This window comes from Heloderma suspectum, chromosome 14 (genome assembly GCF_057233095.1).
Source record: "Heloderma suspectum isolate Gila_16-S chromosome 14, 16-S_ref, whole genome shotgun sequence".
NCBI classification, from domain to species: Eukaryota; Metazoa; Chordata; class Lepidosauria; order Squamata; family Helodermatidae; genus Heloderma; species Heloderma suspectum.
In genome coordinates this window covers 10383193-10396721 of record NC_139471.1, presented here as the reverse complement: position 1 = coordinate 10396721, position 13529 = coordinate 10383193, and the positions used below count along the sequence as shown (strand labels likewise).

General features: G+C 44.8%; 1 protein-coding gene across 12 annotated transcripts in view; it reads right to left on the bottom strand.

Moving 5' to 3' along the window:
• Window positions 1-13529, bottom strand: part of FUBP3 (far upstream element binding protein 3) — a 75278-nt gene that overhangs the window by 49141 nt on the left and 12608 nt on the right. For all 12 annotated transcript variants that reach the window (XM_084820931.1, XM_084820935.1, XM_084820938.1 and 9 more), the window contains one exon: window positions 9489-9594. In XM_084820931.1, coding sequence (XP_084677057.1) covers window positions 9489-9591 — 103 coding nt within the window. In that variant the 5' untranslated portion in view covers window positions 9592-9594. The remainder of the gene's footprint in view (window positions 1-9488; window positions 9595-13529) is intronic.

The window sequence follows — 13529 nt, the reverse complement described above, 5'->3', positions numbered from 1 at the left end:
ATGTTCTTTTTAGGGAGCAGTGGTTTCCTCCTGGCTATCCTCCCATGAACACCATTCTTGTTCAGTCTTTTTCTTATCGTTGAGTCATGAACACTCACATTAGCCAGGACGAGAGTGGCCTGCAGATCCTTGGATGTTACTCTGGGGTTCTTTTTAACTTCCTGGACAATGTGCCAGTTTGTTCTTGGAGAGATTTTGGTAGGATGATCACTCTTAGTGGTTCATTTGTAGACTCTCTGTCTGACAGTGGATTGGTGGAGCCCCAAATCCTTAGAAATGCTTTTGTAACCCTTTCTAGGAACAGCATAACTGCTTTTCTGAGGTCTTCAGAGATGTCTTTTTATCATGGTATGACATGTTTCCACACAATCATATGGTGAATACCAAACTCACAAAGTTTCTGATCCTTTTATAGGGTGGGGCCTCCCAAACTCACCCCCAAAGATCTACCTAATTACTTAAACACCTGTTTCTAATTATTCCCTTTAATTGAGCTGATGCAACCAGGGGTTCACTTATTTTTGCACATAACCTGACTCTTAAGTACTCATTGTTTGCCTAATTTATACATCATTTTACTTCACAGGTCATGAAATTGGTTATAATATAAACCCTATTGGATATTTAGAAAATGACTGGTTTTGATTCACAAAGGCTATCATGGTGAAACTACGGAATTTCTGTAAACTATCAAATTTCACAAACTTTTTCTTGCCACTGTAAGCATGTGAATTCTTCAGAAACTGGCATCTGTCAATACATTCCAGAGATCACGTCTTTCCTCTTCTGTGTAATACGAAACCCACAACACACAGAGACAGAAAGGCAAGTCATAAGAATAGAAGACAGCTATCCTCTCCAGCAAGCCTTGGGGAGGAAAGAAATGTAAAGGACAACGGAGCTCAAGGCTGCCGCAAACAATCTAAAGCTCCATTCACTGTCAAATGAGCCCATTTTGCTCTGGAAAGAGTACACCTAATAGAGAGGCGAACCTGGGGGGCAGAACACAAGCTGCCGTTTACAGTCCAGGCAGAAAACTTCCCATCAGCCTCTGAAATGGCAGAGGAGGGGCGGCTGAACTCACAGGGCCATCGCGTACACTTTTCCTCCCCCCTTTTACATCTATCGAGCACAATTTAAGTTTAACGGCAGTCATTTTACTGCAAAATAAGGAAAAATACTGCATAAAATCAGCCTCATTTCCCGTTAACGGCCCCTGCCATTCCAATACTCTCCCATCTGGCTACTGGATTTACCTTAACAGAGCTGTACCCTGAAGACACACAGAAAACAGGCAGGTATTTCGCCATGCTCATGCACTGATCTCCTGCATTTTAATGTGAAGTACTCCCTAACAGATTGTGTCCCGTGGACAATACCCACCTGCCTCATGGTCAGTAACATGGGGTGGATATTTTCCCATAGAAACATTTTCCATCTAAAATCAAGGTTTTAATTAACATTTCAGCTGGCTATCCTGAGGAATAAGTTAGTGCCCACAGTTCTTCAGGTAGGCTAAAATTAGCATGTTAACTACTTTCATTGCCTTCATTTCCTCTCCTTTAAATCTCCCGTGAGGTTATTTTTAATGTTTTATTTTGTTTGTATGTGTTTATCATCCTTGTCTGAATCCTTGTAAATAACTGCCTTAGTTGGTTACAGAAAGGTGGTATATAAACCTAATAAATAAATAAGGGAAGTGGTTGCTATTGAGTGGTCAATGTCTCAGTATTCCAATAAAAATAATTTCCAAATAAAGCTTAGTTGCATTTTAATAAAACATTTAAACCATATGGTGCACTTCAATTCCCCCAACCCCCTAAAATATTTCAGTTTAACAACTTTGGGCTATCAGAAAAGACTTTTCAGACACTTATGCAGCTTGTATAAGTGTTTACATGACGTGTTTAGAAAACAACATTTTAAATAAGTCAAGGAAACATGCTAAATCAGACCTTCAATACAGGCAGTGGAGCTTTTTCCAGGACACTTTCCAATTCAAAATTCGCTACAAACCCCACATCACTGCTCGAAGCAGGGCCTTCCTGTGGGTGCAACTCATAATGGATCAAGGCAAGACCAATGGGGGGTCAGACAACACCCTCGCTGTAAGAATGTGTGAATGCAGCCCCAAGGAAGCGTGGGCTAGCCTGAGGACAGAGGCCGTCTTAGGGCTGAACTACACACGACATTAAATGCGCCCAACGGAGGTATTCTTTCTTTCACCTTCACAAACACCATAACACAAATTTAGGGGGAGAAAGCAGCTGGGTGGGAAGGTTCAATCCCCGCTACCCGTGCACAGTGGTCCCAATCTGGATCAAGGCCTTGCCTGTTTACACTACTCAACTCTGTGTTGCCTATCCAAGGTACACTCTAAGCCCTCACAGTCAGAGCCCTCCTCACTTCTCAACTCTTCCCCTACCTGGGTCTCCCCAGATGCTTTCAACTACAACCCCCATCAGCCCCAGCCAGCAGGGCCAATGGTTAGGGATGATGGGAGTTATAGTCCCAAAAATCCGGAAGTCACCAGGTTAGGGAAGGCTACTGTACAGCAGCTAGCAAAACACTGGCCTATAAGCAGCACTCTGCATTAAGCTTAATTGCAGGGGAGCACACAGAGAGACAGATCCATGTGAAACACATGAGTGTGTAAGGGTGCAATCCTATCGGAATAGTTGGCTGCCTCCAAACTCAGAGGGGGCTGACCATCCAATGCAGGGCAGGTAGTGCATGGAAGGGATCCTCTCCTCTGCGCACCGGCCGCCCTGCACTTGCAGCTAGACAGCCAATTTTAGCTATCTAGCTGGGGACCTCAGAGCGGGGGGGCGGGCGCCTAGGGCACATAAGTGTTGTAATGACGCTTCCATGGTCTCCTCCTCTCCCCCAGGAATACCCCCGTTTTGCCCACTCTGCACTGGTTTTACGCATTAAGAACCACGCCGCCTACGAGGCAGAGGAAGCACAGTTTCTGGGAACTGAGCTCGGAGCCCTGGCTCCGAACTTGGTTCCCAGAAACCAAAAAATCCTATGGTCATCCAGACCTGTCTAGCAGCCATAGGACTGCTCTCTAAAGCGGTTTCTGCTACAGCCCCTTATCTGGTCACCCACAGCATGTTTAAATAGCTTCCACCTGGGGCAGGCATATTAACATTAAAGCTCTCGCTTCCTTCCCCTTTCTTTTACATCACAAACGACTAAGACAGGTAATTTACAAACATTTCTGCCATGCTGGTCAACTAGCAAAGAGCTTCCAAAAATGGGGAAGAGGAAGAAAAAAAGACTATAATTTTCTGGACTTCTGATACAAGGGATAAAAATTAAAACAGAAATGAGGCAGACTTGCTAGAATGCGGCCCAGCAGGCTCTCAGTTCCTTAAGAAAACCACGGCAGTGCAAAGGAGGCGTGTTTCTGGAGCAAGCCAATTACTACAGGTTTTCAGCTGCTTGCTTTAGGAAAGGCAGGCACGTTTTGCTGCAAATAATTGAAAGGGTGCGGGAAGAAGAGAATCAGTTCTGTGTTTCAAGCTCCATTTCATGCCCATCTCCCAGGTCAGTTCAGCCAATTCCAGTTGCTGCAAGGCATAGATTAAGGCTACTTTAAGGGAAGCAGGAGGATGGCTGGATAGACAGCTTCTTCAATGTGACAAAAAAATCTCTCTCCCCCCCCCCGCACTTAGGAGAGTGCCTAGAACTAGTTACGATCAGCACACTGCCACCGAGTCTCAGATCCATAATCCTCTATCAATCAGCTGTTCATTTACAGAAATGGATAGGTACAGCATTGAAGTCCCCTCAGATGCTGAAAGCTCATTGCCGTTCCTGGCTATTAGAAAATAGGGCTTAGAATATGCACAAGTAATAAGACACAAGAAAAGAAACGGGAAGTGCTTTAGAAGGAGGGGAAGACAGGGGTCTCCCCTCTTTTCCCCTGCCACCTTCCAGCAACCACATTTCTGCCCATCACTTCGCAGCAAGAAGAGAGTGCGGGGCAATTGTGGAGCCCGTATTACAACAGGAATAATAAGTTAGGGATCAACAACTGGATGCTTAGGACTCCAAAGAAGATTTTTTTTGGGGGGGGTCCAGTTGAAAGGGGTGTGCTACCTAGCAAATTCTGGAGGTGACAGACTCTACCTTGGGGGAGCTGGGGGTGGCGACGGCCAACAGGAAGCTCTGGCATGGGCTGGTCCACAAAGTCACGAAGAGTCGGAAGCGACTGAACGAATAAACAACAACATCTAGCAAATGCTCTTCAAGCAGATGCTGGTCTATGAAGCCTTTGCCAGCAGATCAGGGCTTGCGCAGGGATAGATGTCTAACGTGATATGTATAACGTATGTAAACTTATCCACTGATGATTAACATTTATTTGAAGCATATCCAGCCCTACCTTACAAAGAGCTCAGATGACACTAGCATAAAAAATGGGCCTGAAGAGCGGTCTATGAGCAAGGGAAACAAGACATTACTAAAGGGGTAGAAGTGGCTTAAGATTTAAATATGAATCACGGTTGCAGGACAGGTTGCTGAACTTTTGTGAACCCACTGATTATGATTCATATACACTGCTCCGCTAAACTTACTCTACTAGTTTGCTGACAATGCTGGATTAGTTTGCTGACATCACTACATTGTTTGGATGATCCTAGTCTTGCGGGAAAGCGTAACGAGTGGCTTGCATCTCTGCATACTGACTTCTTTGAAAATAGCATAAAACAAACAGCTAGCAGATACACATCTATAACCGAGAGGAATTGGATCCATTTTTCTTGATTCAAAGCAGGGGTGCTGAACGTCTTTCAGCCCAAAGGCTGAATTCCATTTTGAGCAGCTTTCGGGGGCCACAGTCCAGGAGACAGCAGGGCTGAAGGGAAAAGCGGTGGCCCCAAGGTACCAAAGATCACAGCATCACCTAGCTTCAAGCTTTTTCTGCCAGTTGTGAAGCCTTAGAAAAGGCGTTTCAACCTTTTAGAATGGGGGGGAAGTGGCACGAAAGCTGGAAAACCAGCAGTGATTGGTGGATGGGGAAAGAGGGTATGGTCATATGGAGAACCCTGGAGTGGTGGATTTGGCACCCAGGCCTAAGGTTCTGCACACCTGATTTAAGGTAAGGTGTCCTTTCACAAAGGACTCCCCAGCCAGCCAATTCCAGCCTGCCTGGAAAAGCCCTGGGTCTTGCTTCCCCCTGAAAATCGAAAGGACTGGCCATGCCCGTTTACTGAAGGTGTCAAGAAGGTGCAGTGAGCCATCAACATTCAGTAATTATTGCCTGTTGGGCCAGTATCCCAACAGGCAAATTTGTTCTAGTAGGAGTCTTGTGGACACAGCAATTGTACTAGATCAGGGGTGGGCAACTTGTGGCCCTTCAGATATTTTACTGTTTGTTTTTATTTTTATTTATTACATTTCTATACTGACCCCTAGCCAAAGCATTCTGGGCGGTTTACAAAAGTGAAAACATTAAAATACAATATACAAAGTTTAAACACCATTTGCATAAAAGCATACTATATATGAACATAGAGCTAAAAACAACTTTGAAATAAAAACAATTAAACAAACAAAAATCCAACAATAAAACAACACAGCTTAAAAACAGTATACAAGAGTCAGCAAGGAACAAGAGTTCTAAGAAGGGAAGGCCTGCCGGAATAACAGTTTTTAATTCCTGCTTAAAAACCTTCAAAGAGGTCAGGAGACGCATTTCTGCAGGTCATTCCACAACTGAGGGGCGGCAAAGGAAAAAGTCCTTTTGGCCTACAACTCCCATCAGCCATTGCCAGCACAGCCAATGCTGAGGGTTGAAGAGAGCTGAAGGCCAAAACATCTGGAGGGCCACAAGTTGCCCATGCCTGTACTTGCAGAAATTGTATTGAATAAAACTGAGCAGTATGCTTTCTCCTTTGTGGCACCTGGTGCCAGGGTGCAGAATCTCAGTGCAGGGGTGGCACTCCAACAACACCCAGAGGGACACATGTCCCCCATCCCTGCTCTAGGTCATTTACTTATTAGGATGCAAGGGAAGATGTGCAAACATTATTCTCCCAAGTTGCTCAGTAAGAAAGAACCCTGTTTGGGTTTCCCCAGTGTTTTGGCCATGGAGCATGAAGCTACCAGGATGATCAGTAAGCACGTGGCTTCTAAAATAAAAACTATTAAAAAGTACATCACCCTACTATCATATGTTTTATGGCTATAAGCCTACAGTTGAGAAGGGCTGGCCAAGGGAGAGAACTGCAACAATTGGCCCAATCTCCTCCAGTTGGCAGGAAGGATGCGTTCAACCCACAGGACGGCATCCTGGGTTGCACTCAGTCCTTGGCCCCACCTCGTCCTGCTGTGGTTGCTGCCCTTCCACCAACATGTCCCCTGAGCTGCCCCTCAAGGAGCAAACTGCTTCAGGATGGTGATTGGGGTGCACCTCTTCCTTTCCCATCACAAGCCAACGGTCCTGTGGCCCCGCTGCTTCAAGCTCATGCAAACTGGCATGGAAGCTAAGTTCATGAGAACTTCATCAGGAATTGGACAGGTCATTATAAAGGCATTAGCAATGCACTGCAAACAGGGCTACTTCGAGAGTAGATGCACATTTCTTCCACCATGGAGACGTACAATTTTCAATAACTGAAAATGCAGGGGCTTTTTCTTTTTTAATGGAAATATAACATTTACTACGAGAAAAATGAGAAGTCCTGAATTCAGCAACAATTGTGGCTCCTTGCTAATATGCACCCGAATGCATTTCCCCAAGGGAATGCTTCTTTTGAAGCCTACTGATATGCCAGTGTGCTGTGCCTTGACATGGGTGACCTAGGTTCAGCCTAACCTACCTCACAGAGTTATTGTGAGGATAAAGGGAAAGGGGAACTCTGAACCACACTCAGCTCCCTGGAGGAAAGGTGGGATAAAAGTGTATTAAATAAATCCATCCAGGGCCATCTCCTGTTATATGTGAGAATTAATGCCAGTATTAGCAGGTATACACAACTGACTGGGATTGAAATATATCATAATTCAGTTAACACACACAGCGGTACTGTGTGATACACTTATGAAAAAGTTTGTTTCAAAATAATCATACCCCGATGTGGAGCTGCAGGCTGGTGCCTCCTAAACATACTTATAATGTCTTGGCTAGAAGAAAATTGAACACACTGGGCTGGTCTGCACATAACATTAAGCTATAGTGTGGTTTGTTGAAATCTGGCTTGTCGTTGACACTTTTTTTTAACAATTAAACAACTCATAGTTTGTTAACCATAGGTTGTTTTGGAGCACGCAGGAGCAAATGAGCTGGATCCCACTTTGCTGAACAACCCAGGAACTGCATTGATTGTTCTCTGTTATGTCCGAACCTAGAATTCTGGGTTGTTGAAGGAGAAACACAGAGTTTTAACTCAAGAACAAACCATGGGTTAAAACTCTAGTTAATAGGGAAAACAAGCCTCAGTTTGTTTGCTTGTCTGCAAGACAATTCATGGCTAAAGCAGCGAACCAATAGTTAAGATAAACCATGGCTTAGCATTATGTGCGAACGCAGCCACTGTGGTAAGCAAAAACCAACGAGACTTAGTCATACTTGGAGCTGACCCACTACAATCAAGGGGGTTTAAAGAAGTCACTAAATTAAGTCCCATTGACTGCAATGAGTCTATTCCAAGTACGACTATGTCTCGATCCAACTAACTATATAGAACTCATCACTAATAGAAAACAGACAAGAACAGTCTGTTTTTACAGGAAGTTCAGAAAATTAACATCCTCATAACATAATAAGCATCTCCTAGCATTAAGAATTAGGAGTACATTTGCACAATTAGTGACACACAGCAAGTCAGGAATGTACAGAGTTTAGTATGTCCAAAGTAGCCTTCCCCAACCTAGCGCCCGTTAGATGAGTTGGACTAAAATCCATCATCCCCAGTCAGCATGCAGGTTGAGGAAGACTGGGCTAAAGTACACAGGAATTACACATTGTACTGTAGGTTTTCCACAAAAACACCTTAATATTGTTTCCTAATAACTAATCAGCATTCTGAAAAGCTAAAGGGCAGCAATAGCTAGAATGTAATACATTTAAGAAAAGTATTTTAACATATCATTCTGAAAGTAATACTTTAAGAAGTATTTTTCCCATTTTTCCCCAGCTCACCAGTGGTGGGCCTCGGTTGAGGAGGGGAGAGATATTTGCTGGGATCTAAAGACATCATGTGTTCCTAAAAGGCCTTCCGACCACATACAGGAATTTGGGCAACTTGTTTCTTGTTGCAGCCCCTCACACATCAGATGCCACTCCGGGGGAGGGGGGCGCTACCCCTGAGAGGGGCTTTCTGGGAAGACAGTTGCTACTAAGGGGGGCAAAAAAGTCTCAATGGATATGGCTCTTTGCACGCCCCCTATCTTGATTCTCTGTACAAAACTGGGCATTAAACGGAAGAAAACCTTGAAATCACAAAAGGTAAAAATAACATTAAGGGTTTTTTCTTACTTCCTGGCTTAAGCTGAACTTGCAGGAAGACGTAAGGACAGAGGTGAAACAAGACCCACAGTCACAGGACCAAGTGACACCAAGGTGACAGCAAAGGGCTGAACAGGGCTAACAGCCAATCCAACTGCAATCCCACAGTCAAACCAGTCCCATACCATTAGCTGCATCTAAACCACGGGTGAGCAACCCGTAGCCTTCTAGATCTTCTGGCCTACAACTCCCATTAACCCTGGCCAGCACAGCCAATATAAAGGAGTATGGGAGTTGTAGGGCAAAACATCTGGAGGGCCACAGATTGCCCATCTCTGACTGAAACCTACTGAAATCCAGGAGGGCTTAGGCATATCTTAACTCTGTGCAGGACTTCAGCCATTACATCTGGGCCAACAACCTCTGCTACCTGTTAGCCTACTCCTTTTTTCCAAAATAAGGGTAAACGTCAACTGAATTTCACTTCTAGCTAATCAGCATCTCCAAGAACCTACATGACATTTGACACTATTGGGACGCAAAGGGCAGTATCCAACTGTGCCGTTCCATTAGCACAAATGATGTTGCACTAGCAGAAACTAGGTTCTGAACTACGCGCAAGAGAAGAATCCAACTGAAGTTAGGTTTGCGCAAGCTGGTTGTGCATTCCACTTGCACAGCTGTTCACGTGACGGCTTGCGCAACTGGTTGTGCAAGAGTAAATGGGCAAGTGAGTGCACAATGGAAAGACTCAGCTGAGCTCCGCTAGCGCCATTTGAGTTTGCGGAACGAGACTAATGGATACTGCCCAAAGCTTTTATTGGTGCAGTTCAATGTCCCCAGTTTCTTTTATCTGGAAAAAGACTAGGAATAGGGAAGCTTACAGATAATTACTAAAGACCAGACAATTCGTCTAACCACTGTAGAGATTCTGCTTTCACGAGCAGACCTCCGGCAAACTGCAGGCGTCATTCCCTTCTGCGCTGCCCCAAATAATACCATAAGCAGTAAAAAGAAGAGAACTTACTTCCGTCATCCAGGGGCCTTTTTACTCCGTAACCATAGACTGAGGGGTCCACAAGTGGTGCGGAATTATTCAAGTGAGGAATCTCTCCAATTTTAGCAGCCATTTGCTAGAGGGGAAAAACGGAAAAGTGTCAGCATGGATGCTACTAGATAGTTGCACAGCAAAAAACAGCTTCTCCAGCACAACCTAAGAAGTCCCCACCATTCCTTCACACACTACAGCAGCCTTCTGCAACCTAGGACTCTCCAGAGGTTTTGGCCTGCAACACTCGGCAGCCCCAGCAGCCAATGATGAGGGATGATGGGAGTCTTAATACAAGAAATATGGAAGAACCAGGCTGGGATTCAGTGAAATTCCACTCTCTCCCTGAAATTGATCTCCATGCCAATGCTTCAGGACCACCCAGGACCACAGTGGGGCTCGCAGGTGGTCTGTATAGTCCCGCCCAGGGGATTTGGCCCAGCACAAAAGCTCAAGATGCCCACTTCCAGGGCAGGGGCTCTGGAGGGGAGTATTGCCCTGAACACCATCAGGTCCATGTCCTTCCATCCAGGCTGGCTCCAGGCTAACCTTGGTAAGGCAGATGGGCCACCACTATTGCTGGGTGGGGTGGGGTGGGGTGGGGTGGGGTGGGGAGGGTCACAGAACCCCAGGCAGCAGCTCTGCCATGTGCAAAATCACAGACTTTCAAGTGTGTGTAGTTTCAGATTCATACCCTGCTTTAAGAGGACCAGCAGTCATAAGTACCCATGCCATATGGGTGCTCACCACAGGCCCCCAATCCCACACTGGCAACTGAGAAAATGCACTGTTGTCATATGCTGAGGAGGACACTGCAGCACAATACAATAAGTAGTGCGGGCACTTGGCCCTGGATCCGAGCCCCATCTCAGCCAGAAAATCACCAGGCATCTTGGACAATCCACTGCCCCTGAACCTTAGATCCCTACATGCAAAATAAGTGTGAGCCAAGGTGTAGGCTAGGCTATTCCCTTTAGATTTACAAACACACACATACCCCGACTTGCACAAGTCTCTGTGCAGTCTTTTGCATGACCACTCCTGTAACAGGCTATTGAGAGAAAGCACCAATATTCCCATTACAGATAGAGACATGAAGCAAACAAAAAAATAAACTCTTTTATGAGCAACCACTCATAGCCTTACATCCACAGATTTGGTCACATCCACAGATTTGGTTATACTGAAATGCCTATTTCATACACCATGGGTAACATCCAGCTGATGTTAAGCACTTTTAACCCCCCTAAATTCAGTAGGAAAGCTATGTACATGCTTAACACTCTCCTACTGAAATCAACAGGAATTTAAAAATACTTAACTCTAGCCGCAGTGTGGCCCCATATATTCTTAATATTTTCTTTTATCAACACTAACCCCCAAGGGGGCATAGCGGGAGAAAGTTTCCCACCCACCAACAGGAAAACATGCAGATGTGTCCAAGAGCAGCCATTGCTCCAAATTATCTAGAAGAGCAAGAAATCAAAAAGGCAGCCTTGCATCCTAATTGTATTGATCTGGAATGACTTAAGAACATCAGAAGAGCCCCGCCGGATCAGACCATGGTCCATCTAGCCCTGCATTCTGTTCAGCGGCCAACCAGCTGCCCATGGGAAACCCACAAGCAGGACATGAGCACAACAGCACCCTCCGGCCCATGTTCCCCAGCAACTGGTGTACACAGGCATATGGCTGCTGATAGTGGAAGTAGCACATAGCCATCAGTAACCACTGATAGCTTTCTCCTCCATGAATTTGTCTAACCCCCCTTTAAAGACATCCAAATTGGTGGCCATCACGACATCTTGTGGAAGTGAATTCCATAGTTTGACTCTGCACTGTGTGAAGAAGTCCATCCTTTGATCTGTCCTGAATCTCCCACTGTTAAGCTTCATGAGATGATCCCAGGTTCTAGCATTATATGAGAGAGAGAAATCTACTTTCTCCACACCATGCATAGTTTTGTACACCTCTATCATGTCTCCTTTTTACTTACATTTTTTCTAAGTGAAACTGTCCCCGACATAGTAATCTTTCCTTATGGGGGGTCATTTTAGCCCCTTGATTATTTTAGTTGCCCTTTTCTGCACTTTCTCCAACTCTATGATGTCCTTCTTTAGGTGTGGTAACCAGAACGGTACACAGTACTCCAAGTGTGGTCGCACCACAGATTTGTATACGGGGAGTATGATCTTGGCAGTTTTATTTTTGATTCCTTATACTGGAAGTTTCATTTTCCATTCCTTATATTGCCAGTTTTATTTATGATTCCTTGTACGGGCAGTTTTATTTCAGATTCCTTTCTAGCAATTCCTTTATTTTCAATTCCACTTATAGTACAATCATTTTTTTTAAATGGCTGCACTGGTCAATTACTTCAAAGCACTAACCATAGACTGAAAAGTCAAGGTAACTGATTATCTACCTATAATCTCAGTCCCCACTCCCCAACCCACATCTCCAATAAGAGAATACTACAGCCTTCCTTACAAGGTTGCTGTAAGGATTGCTGAGATGATGTATGTCAGCAGTGGACAACGTGTGGCCCGCCAGATGATTGACTCCAGCTCTGATCAGCCAGCATGGGCAATGATCAGTGATGATGGGACTCTGAGTCAAACAATATCTGGATGGCCACAGGTTGCCCATACCTGAGGTAGATGAATCAAGCATTTTGAATACTTGGAGGTGTGCTAGGTGCCAAGTATTGTTCAGTCGTGTCCGACTCTTCTTGACCCCATGGACCATAGCACGCCAGGCCTTCCTGTCCTCCACTCTCTCCCGGAGTGTGCTCAAGTTCATATTCATTGCATCGGTGATGCTATCTAGCCATCTCATCCTCTGCCGTCCCCTTCTCCTTTTGCCTTCAGTCTTTCCCAGCATCAGGGTCTTTTCCAGAGAGTTTTCTCTTCGCATTAGGTGGCCAAAATATTTGAGCTTAATCAATCTGATTTCGATATTGACCATCTGGTGATGTCCATGTGTAGAGTCGTCTCTTGTGCTGTTGGAAAAGAGTGTTTGCTATGACCAGCGTGTTCTCTTGGCAAAACTCTATTAGCTTTTGTCCTGCTTCATTTTGTACACCAAGGCCATGCCTGCCTGTTATCCCGGTGATTTCTTGACTTCCTACTTTAGCATTCCAATCCCCTATGATGAAGAGGACATCTTTTTTGGGTGTTAGTTCTAGAAGGTGTTGTAGGTCTTCATAGAACCGATCAACCTCAGCTTCTTCGGCCTCAGTGGTTGGGGCATAGACTTGAATTACTGTGATGTTGAATGGTTTGCCTTGGATTCGTACTGAGATCATTCTAACATTTTTAAGATAGTACCCCAGTACTGCTTTTCCCACCCTTTTGTTGACTATGAGTGCTACTCCATTTCTTCTAAGGGATTCTTGCCCACAGTAGTACATATGATGGTCACCTGAATTAAATTCGCCCATGCCTGTCCATTTTAGTTTGCTGATTCCCAAGATGTCAATGTTCAATCTTGCCATCTCATGTTTGACCACCTCTAGCTTACCTTGATTCATTGATCTGACATTCCAGGTTCCTAAACAATATTGTTCTTTACAGCATCGGATTTTCTTTTCACCACCAGACACATCCACAGCTGAGTGTCCTTTCGGCTTTGGCCCAGCCACTTCACTCTTTCTGGTGCTACTTGGAAATACCCTCTGCTCTTCCCCAGTAGTATATTGGACACCTTCCGACCTGAGGGGCTCATCTTCCGGCGTCATATCTTTTAGCCTTATGGTACGTTCCATTGGGTTTTCTTGGCAAGAATACTGGAGTTTTAGGTCCATGGGTAACTAAACAGCTGGGGTTTTTTCCACCTCTGGGGGGAGAGACTTATCCCAGCTATATTCTTTTTTATTTACTATTTCTACCCTAGATTTCTATCCACATCCGGGATACATACACACACACACACACCAATGGCTTTAGGGACAGTAGTGACTTTGCGTTTCTTCCGGAAGTCTCTTATGCTTTTTATTTATTTTATTTATTAATTAAATTT